Source organism: Globicephala melas, chromosome 11 (assembly GCF_963455315.2).
Source record: "Globicephala melas chromosome 11, mGloMel1.2, whole genome shotgun sequence".
In the NCBI taxonomy this organism is placed as follows: domain Eukaryota; kingdom Metazoa; phylum Chordata; class Mammalia; order Artiodactyla; family Delphinidae; genus Globicephala; species Globicephala melas.
In genome coordinates this window covers 11,512,395-11,531,125 of record NC_083324.2, presented here as the reverse complement: position 1 = coordinate 11,531,125, position 18,731 = coordinate 11,512,395, and the positions used below count along the sequence as shown (strand labels likewise).

At 47.7% G+C, this 18,731-nt stretch overlaps 1 protein-coding gene across 7 annotated transcripts in view; it reads left to right on the top strand.

The window, feature by feature from the left end:
- Window positions 1-18,731, top strand: part of ITPR1 (inositol 1,4,5-trisphosphate receptor type 1) — a 319,423-nt gene that overhangs the window by 213,039 nt on the left and 87,653 nt on the right. For all 7 annotated transcript variants that reach the window (XM_070046603.1, XM_060308111.2, XM_060308109.2 and 4 more), the window contains 2 exons: window positions 2,310-2,442; window positions 4,451-4,641. In XM_070046603.1, coding sequence (XP_069902704.1) covers window positions 2,310-2,442; window positions 4,451-4,641 — 324 coding nt within the window. The remainder of the gene's footprint in view (window positions 1-2,309; window positions 2,443-4,450; window positions 4,642-18,731) is intronic.

Sequence of the window (18,731 nt, the reverse complement as noted above, 5' to 3'; positions counted from 1 at the left end):
GAGCGGAAACTCTGAGCCACTCCAGTCCTAGGTGGAATCGTAGTGTGAAGCCTCTGGTCGAGTCTTCCCTTAAAGGAGGCATGTTTGTTGGCTGGTGACAGTCACCCTGCCTTTGACCATTCAACCCTGTGGTCTTCCAGATTCTTGCCACAGCGGCAATGTTGGCTGTTCTCTGTGGCTGCAGCGTACAGGTCTCAGATCAGCCATTTACCTCTCAAACAGTGTTCTTGTGGTGCCCAAGAGGATCCCATAGAAAACCGGGATGGTTTCCTGCCAACCCTCCGTTCTGGGGGAGCTCAGAGTTTGTATCTTCAGAAACAAAATCAAGTAGATGCATCATTGTGTTGACAGAGGGAAATGGTATTTAGTGTACTGTTACATTCAATGTGACGGTAGCCTTGCCTTTCCCCCTTTTCTTTCTTAGTCAGCTTTCTTGACCATTCCTTTGAAATATGTGTTTCTCTTGTGAAGTCAGCCTTTCAGAATCACCATGCTCTCCATGACTGCTTTGGAAAGCGTTGATAACGTTTGTTCTGGTGCAAAGCTATATCTTTATACAAAAATGTGGTTTCCTAAGCCATTAAAGAATATTATACTGAAAACAGCTTACTTTGAAAGTATTTTTAAAGATCACAAATAGCTTCTTCACTGAAAGTACTCTTGGAATCTTGAATTTACTGGTGGTCGAAGTACGAAATGAGTTTCATGTCCTAGTTACAGGCATTCTCCCTTGCTTAACTACGACGAGAGACGTATTTGTGGATGGAATGGAGAGAGGAAGATTGAGATTTCTTTTCATGCCTGAACTTTCATTTAAAAATCAGGACTGCCTTCCCCCCTTCTCTCTCTCCTGTTTACCCCATCTCTCCATTTTTCCCTGGAGTCTGACCAGCAGCATGCGTTTAACAAAGGAGAAAAGCCAGGCTGTGTAGCTCTGGGACCTCACATCATTTTGACAGTTGAACTAAAGGTTTCTGTGCCTTGGTCCTTCTTCCCTGGTCCTGCCTCCCCACCACCCTTAGGACACTCTTCTCCCTCCCATCTTGTTTTGCAAACACCCTCCTTGAAGTCTCCAGTCCTGCTCTTAGAGCCTCTCAACAAATCACTTTAAGCTCCACTGGCTCCCGTTACAGTGGCAGGTCTCTTCAGAAGAACTCCTGTGTCTCTATTTTAGAGACTTGCTGTATTGCAGCACCTCTTCTCTCTGCTAGACTTCCCACTTACCTCTCAGTGATGTGCCAGAGGAACTCCAGGACTTAAGGGTCCAGGGGAAATCCATATATCCTTTAACTGGTAGAAACTTCCAGATTGGGAGGTGGTCTGGGAGTCCCTCAGTAAGACTGCACGAGGAGTAGAGCTGAGAATAAATCCCACTGCTTTGTGCTGCTTTACCAATGTGCCTAGTATTTGAGAATAAGTCAAGGTTGTGTTTTTGGTTAGGATTTTTTGTTTTTTTTTCTTTTTTGGTTGGAATCGCGGCAGTTTGTTATATCCCCTGCCCAGGAGTCCTTTGATATTTATGTATATTTTTAAGTTTTTATCATGGAAATGTTTAAAAATATCCAAAATACATATTTTGAAGAGTTTCAAGAACCCTCATTCATAACTCAGCTTCGGTGACTATCAACTCATGCCCACTCTTGTCTCATTTATACCCAGCTAGTACCCTCCTCCCATATTACTTCAAAGCAAATCCCAAATGTCACTTTATCCATGCTACCTATTTTTTGATTGACATATCTGATCTCTGCCAGAAATTTATTTTCTGTTGCATTATTTTTTCTTCACTATGTGGCCCATTGACTATTTCTGTAAGAAAGGCTTACTTTCAGCTTATTGTTTTATTTACTCTTATTACTCTGATACGTTGAGATTTTCTTTGGACCTTGGGATGAATGCTCTGGTTGGAGTAACACTTTCATATTGCTGTGGGGAAGATGACCTGTGAATTTTTCAATTTGTCTGAATTTTATTGGCTTATCCCAAAGGGATTTTCTCTTGTTTTGTTTTGTTTTTTGTTACTCTTAGTTACCCTCCGAGATTAATGTTCTGTCTTTATCACCGTGTGAGAGAGTACTTTCAGATATTTAATATTTTAGATTGATGCTTTTTTATGATGTGGTTTCCTGAGAAAACACTGAAGAAGTTAACTTCAGAGTTTCCAAATGCTCTTATTAATAATTTATTTTTTCACTGAGTGAGACTGAGCCAGTTATAACTGAGTACCTCTGTGTTGTTTTTTTTTAATATTAGTAGCTCAGTCATGCATTAAATTCAGAACCTGATTTCATTATCCTGTTTGAATTAAGGGTGAGGCCCTCAGGCAGATTTTGGTCAACCGTTACTATGGAAACGTCAGACCTTCAGGAAGAAGAGAGAGCCTTACCAGCTTTGGCAATGGCCCGCTGTCACCAGGAGGACCCGGCAAGCCCGGGGGAGGAGGTAGGCCACGTGGGGTGCTAATTAGCTGCACGTGTGAACTGAGTGTGCCACGCAAGAGCTGCGTGTTTCTGATTAGCAGGTTGGACCTCTAACAGATGCATTCGGGTTGCAAGTGTATTATTTTAGCAGCTTGTTTTGTCTCTGGTCTACCATCAAATTGGTGTCTAAAAATGTTTCCCTGCAATTAGATATTGGCTGAGTGTTTTGCCCCTTTTTCCCATGCAGCAGCCCTCTTGGTGAGACTTGAATGACTCAATGAACTTGACTTTATCGCACATTTTCTCGTGGCCACGAGGACTCATGTTTTCCCGTAAAATGAGTATGCTGTTGGCAGTGAGGAGGCGAAAGCCACCATTTATTATACACTTACTGAGCCGAAGGCTTTCCCAAGCATTTTGCCTTCTTTATCTCCTTTTCTCCTCCGAGTTACTATCTGGTAGGGACTGCTGTCATCCCTGTTGAACAGAGGAAAGGGGAGCTTGTTAGTGACTGGTCTGTAATGTAAAGCTGCTTTAAATTAATTAAATCTAATTCTAATGCCCAAACTTTGTGCCTCCCCAAAGTCTTAGGTTTCTGCAAAAAAAAAAAAAAAAAAAAAAAAAAAACCAGTAAAGAATTGCTTAAAAACACATCCTGAAAGGAGTCCCAAAACATTGTAAGCACAATTACAGGTAAAGGCTACCAAAACTGTTGAATTCAACTGTGAGCGATGGTGTTGGTTTTAAGAGGGGCCAGTAGTTCCGTGCTCAAAGCACAAATGTGAGTTGCCTGATTCCCAGGCTATGGTGATGACCCTTGAGCACTTCAGTCCTTGGTGGACTCTGCTGGTGGCACAGAAATACTCAGTGGTTAGTAACGTAATTCTGGCAATCTCTGGGGAGGGATCTTGGGCTTCCCGCCAAATGAAAATGTAGAGCGGATCTGCCCGCAGAGCACCCCAGAGACAGACCTTAGCTTCTCATCCAAACGTTCCCAGTGATTGTCAAGCAGAAGTTCTTCCCACAACATCTCAAAACTATTTCTCTTCACTTGCCGAAGTGCAGTCATTCAACAAACATGTGAGGCTCTGGAGCGATATCAGGAGGGGGGTTTGGAAATGCATCAGAGACAGGTTCTGCTTTAAGAAGCTGTTGGAGAGAAGATGTGACAGCCAGCGTCTACCTTGTACTAGAAATGCAATAGATTCTAGAAGGTCAAGGAAAGCAATGTGAAGGATGTGGCATTTGAATTGAACTCTGAAGGGAGGGGCTGATAGATGGTTTTCTGGGGGTTTTTTGTGGTTTTTTTTAATCACCCCATTTCCCCATGAACATTAATATTTCGGGTTTTGCCAATAATAGTGCAAGTTCTTAAATAGGCACTTTCTCAACACGATTGGAATCTGTTCCACTAAATGGCACAGGCCATCTCTTCCTAAGTGTATTCTTCTCATCTGAAGCTCAGTGAGGAGATGAACTTTGTTTGGTTCACTCCCCTACCCCCTGCTCTCCGCTCCATGCCAAGCACTGAGTCAATATTTATTGAGTGAATGAATGAACAAAGTATGTGAAAGGGTGAGTTTTGGGGCTGGGGTGGGCTTCTTAGAAAGAGAACTGAAGTGATCATTATAGGCTATGCTTCTTGAGCGTGTTTAAGTTCTAAGAAGTGTTTAAGTTCGGTTTGTCTCTTAAACTCAGATCAGTTCTTAATAATTCTGCCCCGGGTCACTGTATTTTAATGTAAGGGAGAGTCTTGACTGGATGGCTTTAAGTCTCTTGCTTGAAATGTCTTATTCTTCCTTCATCTTACCTGCCTACATTCAAGTTCCACCTCTGTTACTTACAAGCTGCACTGGGTGTCCTTGGACAAGTGACTTAATCTCTGTGCTAATAACGAGTACCTTCCTTTGTGCTTGTTAAGATAGCATCACTAAAGTGTTGAGTGCACAAAGTGTTGGTACGCGGTAAGTATGCAATAAATGTTAACTGCTCTGATTGTGGTTGATAAGAGCAATGTTCCATCTTCCTAGGGGGAGGTTCCGGGTCCAGCTCCATGAGCAGGGGGGAGATGAGCCTGGCTGAGGTTCAGTGCCATCTTGACAAGGAGGGGGCCTCCAATCTAGTCATCGACCTCATAATGAACGCATCCAGCGATCGAGTGTTCCATGAAAGCATTCTCCTGGCCATCGCCCTGCTGGAAGGAGGCAACACCACCATACAGGTAAGAAGGCAGCTTTGCTGCTCATGGGGCGTCCTTGCTGAACAGGAGGAGGATTTGTTCCGGGCACCAGGTACTGGGCGGTGCTGAGACTCCTGTACGAGAGACAGCTCATTTTTAGGGCACAAAATCGTATTGTTCTGAAAAGCGAATTCTTTTGCTACCTTGCTGTGTTCATCCTGTCCTAATTCAGACTTGGTTCTAAAACGTGAGTTACATTCAAAAACTGATAAAATGCTGAGGATATGTGAAGAAACCTGGCCCAGGATTTGGAGCATAATAGGTAATCCGTGAATGTTTGTTCATGAATGATTGCGTGAATTATGTTTACAGCTTTTATCCAGGATCATAGAGGATCCCGTCACCTGATGACCAGAGGGGTTTGGACTGTGTGCTATTTAGATTTGTTACATCTGTGGACCTTGCAGCTCTTGCAAACTATATATTTCTCTTTCTTTTAACTGAAAAGCTCAATAAAACTGAACCAGTGTGAACTAATAGGAGCTAATAGGGGAAAGCCAGGCTAGCTTAGTCAAAGGTAAATAGATGACTTTTTGTTGGCTTGTTATGACGCATGTTTTAAAATAATAATAGGAAGTAGAATTCTGAGTAGAAGTCCTTAAAGAAGCAATTTTAATGAATTTTAATAATATATACATAATTTTCACGTGGACACGGCAGTTAAAAAGATTCCTTTAAATATTTTAAAATACTTTGGATACTCCCTTCATGCATTCTTCATTCTTTGTTGGCTCTGAATAAGGGTTTACTTAGCTGTGTGTGTGTGTGTATACATACACACACACACACACATTTTGATAACAGCTTTTGATTGAGATATAATTCATATATCATAAAGTTCACCCTTATGTATATATTTGACTTGACTATATATTCTTTTTTTTTTATGCCATTAATTATTATGCTAGGTCAGCAGGTGTACACTGGGATGTTTGGTCCCCTAATTAAATGTATTATTTCTTTTTTTAAAAAAATAAGTTTATTTTATTTATTTATTTTTGGCTGTGTGGGGTCTTCGTTGCTGCTCATGGGCCCTCTCCAGCTGCGGCGAGCGGGGGCCAGTCCTCGCCGCGGTGCGCGGGCCTCTCACCACGGTGCCCTCCCCTGTTGCAGAGCACGGGCTCCAGGCGTGCAGGCTTCAGCATTTGTAGCACACGGGCTCAGCAGCTGCGGCTCATGGGCTCCAGAGCGCAGGCTCAGCAGCCGTGGTGCACGGGCCCAGCTGCTCCACGGCATGTGGGATCCTCCCGAACCAGGACTTGAACCCGTGACCCCTGCATTGGCAGGCGGGCCCTCAACCACTGCGCCACCAGGGAAGCCCTGACCATATATTCTTGGTCTTGAATTTAATTTCAGAATCTGGATTAATGAAGTTTTGTTTCTTTGTGCAAATTTAAAAAGGGCATTTCTTCTCCTGGGCCTGAGCCAGGGCACCTGGGTTTCAGCCCCACTCGCTCCTGCAGCTAGGCGCCCTGTGCCCTCCCCACCCATGGCAACTGCGGCGGCCCTGTCTCCTCGGCCTCCAGCCCAAGTACCCCAACACACACTTCTGACGTTCTTATGTGCGCTGCCCTCAGTTGAGATATGTGCCGGTGGGAGAGTCCGCTGCACGACTGAACTGTCACACGGGCACCTGTGACCTGTAACATGTGGGCTGCCGTTTGATTTTGTCCCGCGTGAGTCTGACCATGCGTGTGCGCGTGGATGGGTCCTGCAGGTCCTCTGTTCACGAGGATTCGCTCGCACACTGCCGTGGTCCTGCTGTCTGGGTATGTGCGCTGTCATGGAAGCAGGGCTGAAACTCTCCTGGTCTCTGAACCATGTGATTCCCAGGGACTAGATCAGTCAAACTAAACATTAATTGAGCACTTGCTGTGTACACGACACTGAACTAGGGACTTCAGGGCAGTGGTTTCCAGACACTGGGGCCGGTCGGTCTATGAGAATTTTCTCCAGGCACAGCCAAGTGTGGAAACCAGGGTGATGCGGTCAGTGTTTCATAAACCAAATGTATCAGTTTGAAGGACCATCTGACCATTTTATTCTGAGGTTATAGCCTGTCCAATTTTTTTTTTTTTTTAATTTCTGATATCTTTTCTTGAATGAAGTGGTGTTGATAGTGGTTGGGGTTTTTTCCCTACTGGCCAAATAAGTTGGAAACCTTAGGTTATTCCTTCCCCTCCTCAATTTAAAAAAAAAAAAAAAAAGTTGCTAATTTGCTAATCCCAGTCTTCAAGAAATTAAAAATGAAGCAAGGGTATAAGACTTAGCATACATGCACATAGGAAGCTGTGTCTCAAGAATGATGTGTAGTGCCATCCAAGAGGTAGGAAAGATACTGCGGACCCTCCAAGGGAGAAGTAACGGCAGCTATGTGAAGAGTCAATGAAAGGTTTTTTGATGACATGGGTTTTGAAGGATGGGTGTGGGTCAGAAAGTTGTGCACAGAGCTGGGGGGTGGGGAGGCTGGACCATGCCGCAGGGCGAGAAGGCCCAGAGGCACAAGAGTGGAAGGCGTGCTCACAGGGCAGGATGTTTTCTAGGAGGGGCATAGGAGGCCTTTGGGGGTGTTGGAAACGATGGGCTACGTGTTGGTAGTTACGTGGGTATAAATCTGTTTCAATCTCTGGGAGCCATACAGTTAGAATTGGTGTGCTTTACCCTACAAAAGCTATACTTCAATAAAGGAGGAAAAGTATCCTGAGCCCGGTGGGGACAGGACGTCATGAATGGAGACTCTCCAACGCTCGCTCCCTCCTCAAGGCTGGTGCCTTGGACCCATTTACAGTTAATGCATGTTGGCCAAAGTGTCGCCCGATTGGATGCCAGAAGCCAGAAGGTCAGAGGGCCCCCCACTTGGCCCCGGGAGGCTTTACCGAGTCTGGATGACTGGACACAAGAAGACACCGTTAATTAAGGAATAATGAAGCCCGGGGAGGGCTCGAGGAGACTGAGGGCTGCCGGCGCTGAGCCTGGCTGGCACGACGCAGTCTGAGTTTCTGGCGAGATGCTGTGTTTTTCACAGTGTACCCCTGATGGTGATGGCAAGGCACACAGAAGCTGTTTTTCCTTCAAGTTCTTTATCTTGTAAAGTAATTACGAATATTAGTTTCATGTTTTCACACATTTATTACTCATATGCTCAGGCTCCAGATGAAATGCCTCGGTGGAGCTCCAGGCCCAGCCTCTCGGCGAGCGGAGCTGCTGTCTGTTGGAAGAGCCAGTGTGCTCACGGCTGGGTGGGCCTGGATAGGGTGGCCTGTGAGCCCCCTGCCAGCTTGGGAGGGCACAGCAGGGAGCGTGTGCTGGCTCTGCCCGTGCCCCATCTCTCTCTCCTCCTGTGATTTCAGGGGTTGCTGGGAGGATTTCACCCACTGCCTCGTTAAAACCCTGCGGTTCCAGGAAAATTCATTCTAGCCTGCAGCTGACTTGGCCCTGAGCTCCTCTTTCTCCAGAGAAAATGATGTGGAATTCAAGTTGTCTGGGGCCACCTAAGCACAGACACCCTGCAGTCCCAGGGGGAGTGTGATTCAGTTTTGTTTTGCTTTAGAGAAGCCGGTTCAGAGTACTAAAAGAGCAGCTGGGAAGTTAGCGTGAGTCGGGTGAAGGCTGCAGTTGTGACTGCTAATGGTCGCCGAAGGCCGTCGGCCATTACAGGCGGGGTGGGTCCCAGCTGGAGCGCACTGCCCGCCGTCCTTCCTGTTCACCGTGATGTGTCCCAGTCCCAGGAAGGGAATCCAGGTGGGCTCCCCTGGACTCCTGTTTCTCAGGGACAGGTGGTAGAAAAGGCAGTCGCTGTGGGGCATGCAGCACTGCACAGTTCCAGGGCTGTGTGCTGGTTCTCCAAGGAGACAGCTGCAGAAGAGCCCTTAGCTTTACTAGCGCCTCCTCCCAAGATGTGCAGCAGGCTTCACGTGGAGAGGAAGGGGAGTGAGACATGCTTTCCAACCCAGTTTTGTGTGGGATTCGGGAAGTCATCCCTGGGTTTCTGTTCCTGTGTGTATCTATCATGAGACATACACGCGTGTGGACTCCTGGGTTCCTTACCTCTTTGAATCAGGACTTTGTAGAGATTATTAGATGTTTTTCCAGAAATACTCAGGATCCAGTAGTGATGGCTGGCTGGCTCCATTTCTGAAGTCTTTCTTCCCTGGCTTGTGAAAATAATTATTTAAAGTACGGTGATTGCATAGTCTGTGGGACGTCCATGCAACAGCATCCTACTCAACAATAAAAGGGAATGAACTATTGATAAATGCGATGACGTGGCTGCACCTCAGAGGCATTACGCTGAGTGAAAGAAGCCAGTTTCAGAAAGCGATGCCCTGGGTGCTTCTGTTTATATGACATTCTCAAAGGACAAGGCTGTAGGGATGGAGAACAGATCAGTGTTTTCCAGCATAGGGCTGAGGGGAGAATCCGACCATAAGGGAATAGCACAAAGGAGTTTTTTGGGTGATGCCACTGTTGTGTGTCCTGCTTTGGACACACAAATCTATACATGTGTGAAAATTTGTAGAACTGCGCACCAAAAAGTCAGTTTTACTGTATGATCATTAAAAAATGAAAGTAAAAACCGTAATGATGATGACGATAACCAGCATTTATTAAGGGCTTACTGTGGACCAGGAACTATGCTTACGGGTTTCTCACGTATCATCTCATTTAATTCTTACAGTCTCCCTAAGAGGTAGGTGCCATGATTATCTCATTTTTCAGATGAGACTAAAGCCCAGAATAGTTACGGAACTCGCCCCTCATCATACAAGCAGTAAGTAGTTCTGCTGTGTGTGATCCTGGCTGGGGCTGCAGTCATCAGGGCCTTGATTGGGCTGGGACGGCCAAGATGGCCACTTGTATGGCTGTAGCACTGGTGCTAGCTCCCAGCTGGCTGCTGAGCGGGGACTGTGCCCTTGATTCTCCTCCACGTGGCTTCTCTGTGTGGTCTGGGCTTCTTAGAGCGTGGTGGCTAGGTTCTGAGAAGCAGCGTTTTGGGGAGTAGGATGTGGGAGCTACCAGTCGTTTTAAGGCCTGGGCTTGGAATCCATGGTACAACACTTCTGCCATGTTCTACCGGTCAAAGCCAGTCGTGAGACCGGCTCGGCTCCAGAGGGAGGGGAGAGGAGGGGCACCTCTTGCTGTGGGTGGAGCTTGTGCACTAAGGAGAGAGGGAGGCTGGCTCCCCCACACCCTTGTTATCGTTGATTGAGCACCTGCCATGGGTCGGTCAAGCCCCTGAGTTGGGCAAGAAAGGGAGACACTATTGTCTCTGCAATGGAGGAGCTCAGTTCTCTCTGGAAGTTCAATCCCATTTTTGCAAAAGTGTCAACTCCTGTCCTTCCCCTTCTGATGGTGTGTGAAAATTCACCCTTGTACTGAGGGTAAGGTCACTGGGGACCAGAGTTCTTCAGAAGTTCTAAACTTCATTATCCAGACCTCAGAGGGATTCCATTTGTAGCAGTCCAAAACTAAGGACCTACAATGCTCGCTAGGAACCCTCACATGGAGAATTGACCTTACTCTGAAACCTTGTAATCTGTCACACCATCACTTAAGCCCTGAAATGCCTGGAAGCTGAATTGGGGATAGTTCCTGGCCTGGCATAGTGGACTCCAAGTCTTCCCATATCTTCTGTCCCTGCCCTGGCTTCTCTGAAGATAGATACTGCCTCCAAAACTTCTCCTACCTGGGTGCTGTCAGAGTGGCTCAGGCTTCATGGTGAACCCTCTGCTTATAGGAGCAAGGAGATGGTACCACTACCCTGGGGTTCTCCAGGAATGGGTGACATCGTTGAGCCATGGGACCGAGCTTCTCTTTAAGAGTAACTCCTTCTTTTACATGTAGCTGTCCAGTTTTCCCAGCACCACTTTTTGAAGAGGCTGTCTTCTCCATTGTATGTTCTTGCCTCCTTTGTTGTAAATTAGGTGCCCATATGTGTGTGGGTTTATCTCTGGGCATTCTATCCTGTACCATTGATCAATATTTCTGTTTCTGTGCCAGTACCATACTGTCTTGATTACTGTAGCTTTGTGGTATAGTTTGAAGTCAGGGAACCTGATTCCTCTAACTCTGTTTTTATTTTTCAAGATTGCTTTGGCTATTCGGCATCTTTTCTGTTTCCATATGAATTGTAAAATTTTTTGTTCTAATTCTGTGAAGAATGCCATTGGTAGTTTGATAGGGATTACATGGAACCAACCTAAATGTCCATCGACAGATGAATGGATAAAGAAGATGTGGCACATGTATACAATGGAATGTTACTCAGCCATAAAAAGAAATGAAATTGAGTTATTTTTAGTGAGGTGGATGGACCTGGAGTCTGTCATACAGAGTGAAATAAGTCAGAAAGAGAAAAACAAATACCGTATGCTAATGCATATGTAGGAAATCTAAAAAAAAAAAATTGGTACCGAGGAACCTAGTTGCAGGGCAGGAATAAAGAGGTAGACGAAGAGAATGGACTTGATCACATGGGGTGGGAGGGCGAAGCTGGGGCGAAGTGAGAGTAGCATGGACATATACACACTACCGAATGTAAAATAGTTGGCTGGTGGGAAGCAGCCGCATAGCACGGGGAGATCAGCTCGGTGCTTCGTGATGACCTAGTGGGGTGAGATAGGGAGGGTGGGAGGGAGGCTCATGAGGAAGGGGATATGGGAACATGTGGCATAGGGCTGATTCTCTCTCTTGTGCAACAGTAACTAACACAGTATTGTGAAGCAATTATACTCCAGTAAAGATCTATTAAAAAAAAAAAAAGAGTAACTCCTGCCTTCTCTCTGCCCTCTCTCATGCCACCCACTTCCTGCCAGCCCCCAGAAGAAGTCTTTCCGCTTGATGTTTTGTAGCAAGTGGGAAACTATCAAATAAGCATTTGCTTCTGAATTAATTTTTGGCAACGCAGGGCTCAGCGAGCCTCATGCCACTTGCATATCCGTCCTTCGCGTCCTTGCCAATTTCTGTGTTTCTTCCTCTTGACATGTCCCCACCAGCACCCGGGGGAGGTTCTTCCACTTCCTCTTCGCTTCGGGAGGACAGAGACTGCTCTCACCTGGGGGAAGGGGAGGAGTAGAATGTATCTTTGAACATACCCAGTGTTAGGTTTCTTTTTTAAGCACATACAGATGTTTGGGGCTGTACGTGCTGTCACGACCATAGAGAACCTCACAGCAAATGCAGGGAAAAGATCGAAAAAGAACATTTTTTGTGGATTAATTGCTTCCGGTTGCAGAAGCCCAGTGAGTTGTATGTATCAAATGGCTGCCCACGGCTCTTCCCATGCCAAGTCTAGCCTACAGACACACCCAGAAAGGATTTTCTTTTCCGCACGTACACAGCTCGAGTTGGAAAAAGTGAGAAGTGCTCTGTCAGGAAGCTGGCTGCGGATTCAGCTGAGAGAGAGAGAGGTCCCTCGTCCAGGGGCCTTTCCCTTGCCACACACTTATTTTTTGTGGTTGGCTTAAGACAGCAGCCCAAGAGCCAATATTCGATAGGACATCTCCCACCCCTTCCAGAAGAAGTCGCCGCAAGAAGGCACTGAGCGGGGAGCACGCTGGACTGGAGGCCACCCCGACCCCAGTGAGCGGAGATGGGGGGCAGGCAGGGCGCTTTGCTTTGCCTTGGCGGGAGGTGGGAGGCCAGCTGGTGAGGCAGATCAGCCTTGGTTTGACAGGACAGCTACCCCGAGGCGGAGGACGAGGAGACTGGTGTGCAAGCGAGTTACGTAAAAGGGTGTTGTGTTTGGCAGCCAAGTCAGAAATGAGTCACTCGGGAGCGGTGTTTTCTGACCTCGGGTTTTATCCATGTGGGAGAAGAGCACGGCCAGCAGTGGAGTCAGGAGACTGCTTTCTCCCCAGCCTGGGGGGTGTGGGAGCCGTTGCCATGACAATAAGAGGAAGGCTGGTGGCCCCGCCCCCTGTGCCCTTTGGCTGAAGCCACCAGGGGTCTGGACGGCGAAGCTGCCCGGCTTGGTTCAGGGAGGAGGGCTGCAGGCGCTGCCAGTTGGCCCTCCTTGGAGAACGGGTAGCGTGGGGTCAGGGACTTCGGGGGACACTGCCCAGAAGGGCAGGCGTGGCAGGGGAGGGAGCTTGGCCTCTAGAGTGGAAGCACCTGGGCTACAATTCCGGCCCTGCCCCTGCCATCGGGGTGACCTTGGACTTTCTCAGGATGCTCTGAAAGTCAGTTTTCTCATCTGTAAACCACGAGTTAGGAAGCCTGAGTCCCTTCCTTATGCAGTTATTGAGAGGATGAAACAGGGTCACATGGAGGAGGGGGGGGTACAGGGCGTGGCTGCAGGAATGAGCCGCTGCCCTGGGGCTGGTTTGATGGAGGGACGAAGGCCTCCAGCCCTGCCTCTCACCTCCCACCCCAGGGCTCAGGGAAAGTCCTTGACCCCCCAGGCCAGCTCCTGCCTGGGGAGCAGGACGGTGTCCATCCCCACCTCACAGGGCTCCTGGGATGGTCAGACAGGGTGATTCACCGAAAGTGCCTCACTCGGTACCCAGGTCACAGAAGGATCTCAAAACGAGGTGGTGATTTTTTGTGTTAACACAGTCTTTATTATTTAAAAATGAGCTTTGTTTTCTTCAATTTGTTCTCCGTCAAAAATCCAACTTCTGATCATTTGCTCCTGTCTAGTGGTTGATGATCCAGTGGGCCTGGGGAGTGTGCTGTCGTATGTTGTTTTCACACACTGTTCACCTAAGTCCCTCTCACTCTTTCTGTATTTGAGCTAATATCAGAGGTCCAGGAGGGTGGGAGGCTTCATTGCTTCGGGTACTGGTTTTTTACGGACATTCTGGGCGAAGCAGAAAGCAACAGGCAGTCGTTACCTGCTCCCTGACCCAGGACTTTTTCTTTCCTTCTCTGTATTTTTATTTTTATTCTTACTTTTTGGTCTAAGTCATCCTTGGACATAGGCCCTTCCTCTCCATCCCCAGGAAACTGGTGTGTCACTGAACAAGAGTCTTTTAGGATTATGGGTCTAGACCAAGGTTTTGCAGTGAAGACTCAAAATCCAAAAGTCGTTCCCATTGTTGGGAATATAAGACTTGAATGAACGCCCCCAGCTGTCCAAGTGATGGGAGCCCTGGATGATGCACGGACCTACTGCAGTTGAGGACAGAACATGACTGCAAAGATGGTCAGCGTGTTCTTTGTCACTTGGGTTTGAGAAGCACAGTCCTGTTGCAGTGGTCCGAGGGGAAGATGTGCCCACCGGCTCGTGCCTGTAGAGGACCTGGAGACCCAATGTTACTTTTCTTCTTTCCTGAGTAGCAAAGCCAACACTGTAGGCAGAAGTGGACGGTTCCATACATGTGCTCTTCTGGCCTTCCCTAACAGGACTGCAGTCGTTAGGGAGTTGGGGGGAGATCTTTGGATGCAAAGTGTTCATCTTCTTGCTTCCTAGAAAACCCATAAGCAGGAATTAGTTTCTAAGAAGAGATATCTTCAGAGGAAACCTTGGGTTTTCCATGAACTCCAAAATTTGACTGAGGAACAAAAAAAAATGTCAGAGAAGACTGGAAAATTGTTGTCACTGTGCCTTCATTGTATCCTATTAAATCCACAAGTCTAAATGGTCCTTCTTTCTTTCTCTTCCTTCAGCTCTAGCAAGAGGTCCGTGTTCTTCCTAACTTTCCTTAGTGACTTCTGAGGATGGAGTGCCTCTTATGAACTTCTAAGCTGACCCCAGATTCTCCTCTGTTGGCTTATGATACCTTGGTCCAGGGATTGGCAAACTATGGCCAGTGGGTCGAATCCAGCCCGACGCCTGCTTTTGTAAATAAAGTTTTACTGGAACACAGCCAGCCTTACAATAACCTTTAGTGTTGCCTTTGGCTGTTCTCACGCTGCTGGGGCAGAGCTGAGGGGTTGTACCGCAGACCGAACGGCCGGCAAATCCTAGAATATTTACCATTTGGACCTTTATGGAAAACCTCTGCCAGCCCCTGTGTTTGTTGAATCTTTGCTGTCGAGATATGAAGCTGCTTAAGGAAAAGAACCGAGTCTTAATCCCTCTGTTCTGTCTTCTTCACCCCCGGTAGAGAGCAGTGATAGGTTTGTGGTAAATATTCACCAGATGACTAATACCCTAAGTCCCCTGAGAGTCTGGCCACTTACTCCGCTTATAAATGGAAATTCAGGGAACGAGAGGCCTCTACTTTTTCTTTCCTTTCTTGATTGGGGGGGTGATCTCCCCTTTCCCTTTACTGCCTCTGCGGGAATGTATTCCATCGCCCTGCTTGGCACTTTTTAACGCAGATTTGGAAGGCAGCCTCGGGCAGCTCCTTCCCGAGGGGATCTGTATACACGGCTCAGGAGTCCAGAGTTTTCATCTGGAAGCCCTGTCTGACCGTCCACCCCAGGGTGCCACACTTTACGTCAGTCACTTCCTGATGGCCTGACGCTGTGCTATTTCTGTGCTTCCTCTGGAGGTTTTCCTTGTGGTGAACAAGGGACTCCTTGGCACACATACAGTTCACCTTCAAATATGTGAGATGCTGGCGCCTGGTCTCCAGCCTATTTGTCGTCTTTTTCTCCAAGCTCCCTGGGTGACCTCACCCATCCCCATGGTTCCCAGCTACCATTTATGCCAACAGCTCCTGGCCCTACCTCTGTGATCATCTCCAGATTTCTGCGCAGATCCCTGTTGGGCATCTCCACCCGCGTTAACTCTCAGTTCACGCGACCCCAGGCGTGCCCATCACCTCCAGTCCTCCACCGCATTGGCCTTCTTGTGTTCTGTATCTAGGTCAGTGGACTTCCCACCGCCACCTGTGCAGTCACCCGAGCTGGAAACCTTGATGTCATCAACTCCTCCCTCTTGATTTTCATCAGGAACTCATTCTGCGTCTCCTCTACCTCCCAGTATTCTAATAGTCAGGACTTAGTTCAGACTTGTAATGAGCCAGACAGTTGACACCTGGAGGCTACATGACGTGCCCAAAGTGACCCGGCTGGGGCTGGGGGAGCTGGGGTGGGAAACGAGGCGCTCTGGCTTCAGAATTCCTGCCCCTGACCAGCATCCTATACCATCTGCCGGAACGGGCCATCTGAGTTCTGAGCCTGAGATGGGCTCTTCAAGGCCTCCCTGCCTCCGGACATTTCTCTCTTCCATACTGCTGTCAGTGATGCCCACCCCACCCCGCCAGATGAAGGCCGGACCACCTCATTCCCTGTCCTAACAGCCTTCTGCGGAAGATCAAATCCACTGCCCTGTTGCTGCGATCCACTGGTGCCCACGTGCCTGGCCCTGCCTGGGTTCCCACGCTCACCCCCACGTTCATTGTCCTGTGGCTGCAACCTGCTCGTTTGCCCGGCCCTGGCCGTGTACTCAGATGCCTCTGCTCCGTGTGGGACGTGCCGCTTTCCCTTTGCCTGGCACGCTCCCTGAGCTCTGTTTAAATTGCCTCCTGCTCTGGAAACTTGTTGATCCCCTGAGGCAGAAGTAGTGGTCTCTTTGTCTGGGCAGTTCATTTACTCAGCAATCACCACTCCTGAAATGGAGGCTCATTGTAAGACCCGAGGAGGCAGAGATCAAGTCTCACCCCCAGGCTCCCCAGAGAAGTCTCTGCATGTGTTGGATGAAGGGAAGTCAATCTGTACGTAGCAAATACACGTAGAGAATCCTGCTCTGTAGGGTTCCTCTGGGGATTAAATGAGATAATATATGGAAAGCACACAGCAGCTCAGAATGGTGCCTAATACGTAGTCATTGCTCACAGTTTCTTTTTGGTTGTATGTCTTCCTCTCCTCCCCCCACCCAAGAGTGTAATTTCTCCCAGGGTCAAGTCTCAGTCTTACTTCCCAGCACCTGGACCATGGTGGGTGCTCAATAAATGTTCCCTGAATGAATCAAAGTCTGGACCGTATGTCGCCACCATGTTACGTTCGTCATCTTGTTCTTTTCCCAATATAAACATGAGGATGTGAAATGTGTTGTGAACGGTTATCACAATTTTAAAGAGGCACTTTCTTTAGGTGAGAGAAGGAGTTAAGTTTATCTGAACCCAAGGGAAATATATAATGTCAGTTTGGAGGAATCTCCTTGTGATGCCAGAGATTCTCGATGGAGCTCTTCCTTCTTCTTTTCTTCTTTATAGTAACTATAGTTGGTGGTAATAATAATGAGTACCAGAGTCTGAACGCTCACGTGCCAGGAGCGAGGCTTGGTGCTTTCTCTGCACGATCTCATTTACTCTGCGTGGTGGTCCTGTGTAGGCAGGTACCGCCTGGACCCCTTTCTACTCAGCGGGAAATAGAGGATCTGAGAGGTCAAGTTGCTTGCTTAGTGTCACAGAGCTAGCTGGTAGTTGTATCAGGGTTTGTTTCAACCCCACGTTCCCCAGGGAAGTCTCTGCATGTGTTGGGTAAAGGTAACTCGATCTCTACATAATGAATAAATATAGAGAAGAGCCTGAGCTCTCAGCCCCTCTGCAGAATGTGTGGCTTCTCTCTCTTTGTTCTTCTTTTTGTTAGTGGGCTCATTGTGGAGGGCAGTCTGCCTTCCAGAGAAGTCCTGAGATGGCTTGTGTGTCTTTGCTTTGGTTGCATCACCGGCCTGTGCATGACGGAGAAGAGAAGCACGAAGGACTTTACCTTTCAGGCTGGGCATCTCATTTGCCAAATAAAAGTTATATGTGCCACACACGCTGCTTCCCCTCTAGCGGGTTCCAGGGTCTCAGGTCCATGAAAGTTAATGGGAAGGAAGGTCTCTTGCATAACTTCCTCTCCGTGGAGACAGAGGGCAGCTCATTGAATTAGGGCTCCTAAGAAAAGTTAGATTATATTGAAGATTAATATTAGATTATATTGAAGTTAGATTAATTGAAGTTTTGATTTTCACTTGCATCTAAAGGAGCATATGTACTTTGGTTAATGTGAGGCTTATTAGAGCTCATCTTTTGCCCATTTTACATGAAGAAGCTCCATGCACTGGATTCTCCCCATATTCGAGTCTTGGGCAGGTTGAAGAATGTTTATGTGTTGCAGAAGGAAAAGGAAAGGACTTGTTGCCTTTATAAAGTGCCCGTTGCAGGGCAGGCACAGCGCATGGTGCTGCTGTGTACTTGATCTGGGCTAGGTGGGATAACCCCAATTCTGGATAAGAAAACTGAGTCCCAAAAGATCGAGGGAGGTCTTACGCAAAGTCACCCAGTTAGCAGAGCTGAGATTCGGTACCCGGGTCTATCTCCCTCAAAAACCTCTTGACTTTCTACCGTACTGGACAGCCTTGAAGTTGCATGGGTCCAATGCCAGGGAGTTAATCAGTGCCCTACATCCACTGTGGTGGCTTTGCATCTTCCTCGTCATTGTTGGGAGCGGGTAGGCCGCGCTAGTTATTTGATCTGAGAAGCAAGTGGTCACTCCTTGGTCATGCAGTGAATTCTCTAAGTCAACTTAGGAACCACACGATGGAAGCACGCCCAGTTTTATAATAAGGTATGAGTTTTTCTGTAGTTGCCACTGGTGTCCTTTCTCTGGTCAGAGGTGAACTTGTCCCTAACACAGGAGAGGCTCGTGCTTGGTTACGTTTCTCTTAGTTTTCTGGAATCCATGTTGGGGGGGAGTGGAGGGGCAGGAGAGTGAAAGCTGGGGTGCATTGCAGATGGCTGCGGCAAACCCCTCTACCGTTCGCAGTTAGTGGCTGCATGTGTGAGTCGTATGCCTGTCTTATATTTACAAGAGGAAATATCCCGTTTAATTTTCTTTTCGCACCAAGAGCCCAAGTGTTCAGAGAACATGGTGTTTTAACACTCCCTCGGTTATCAGCTGCGGAGCGGAGGTTGTATATTGTCACATACAGTTTTCTGAGTGTATTTCTACATTGTTACCTGGCAACATTGCCACGTCGGGACAGGAAGATGTATTGGTTCCTACCAGATCTGCGCTGTTTATATTATAGAAGGTCGATGGTGTTTTCGTCACAGGAATTTAGAAGAGGAGAAGGCTTGGGCTAATAGGGCTCAGTTGAGAGATGAGCTGATGTGCTGACCTAGGACCAGGGGTTCAGTGGGGGATGGTGGCTCTTGCCCTGCCTGGATGGATGCCTTGTTGTGTTGTTGACC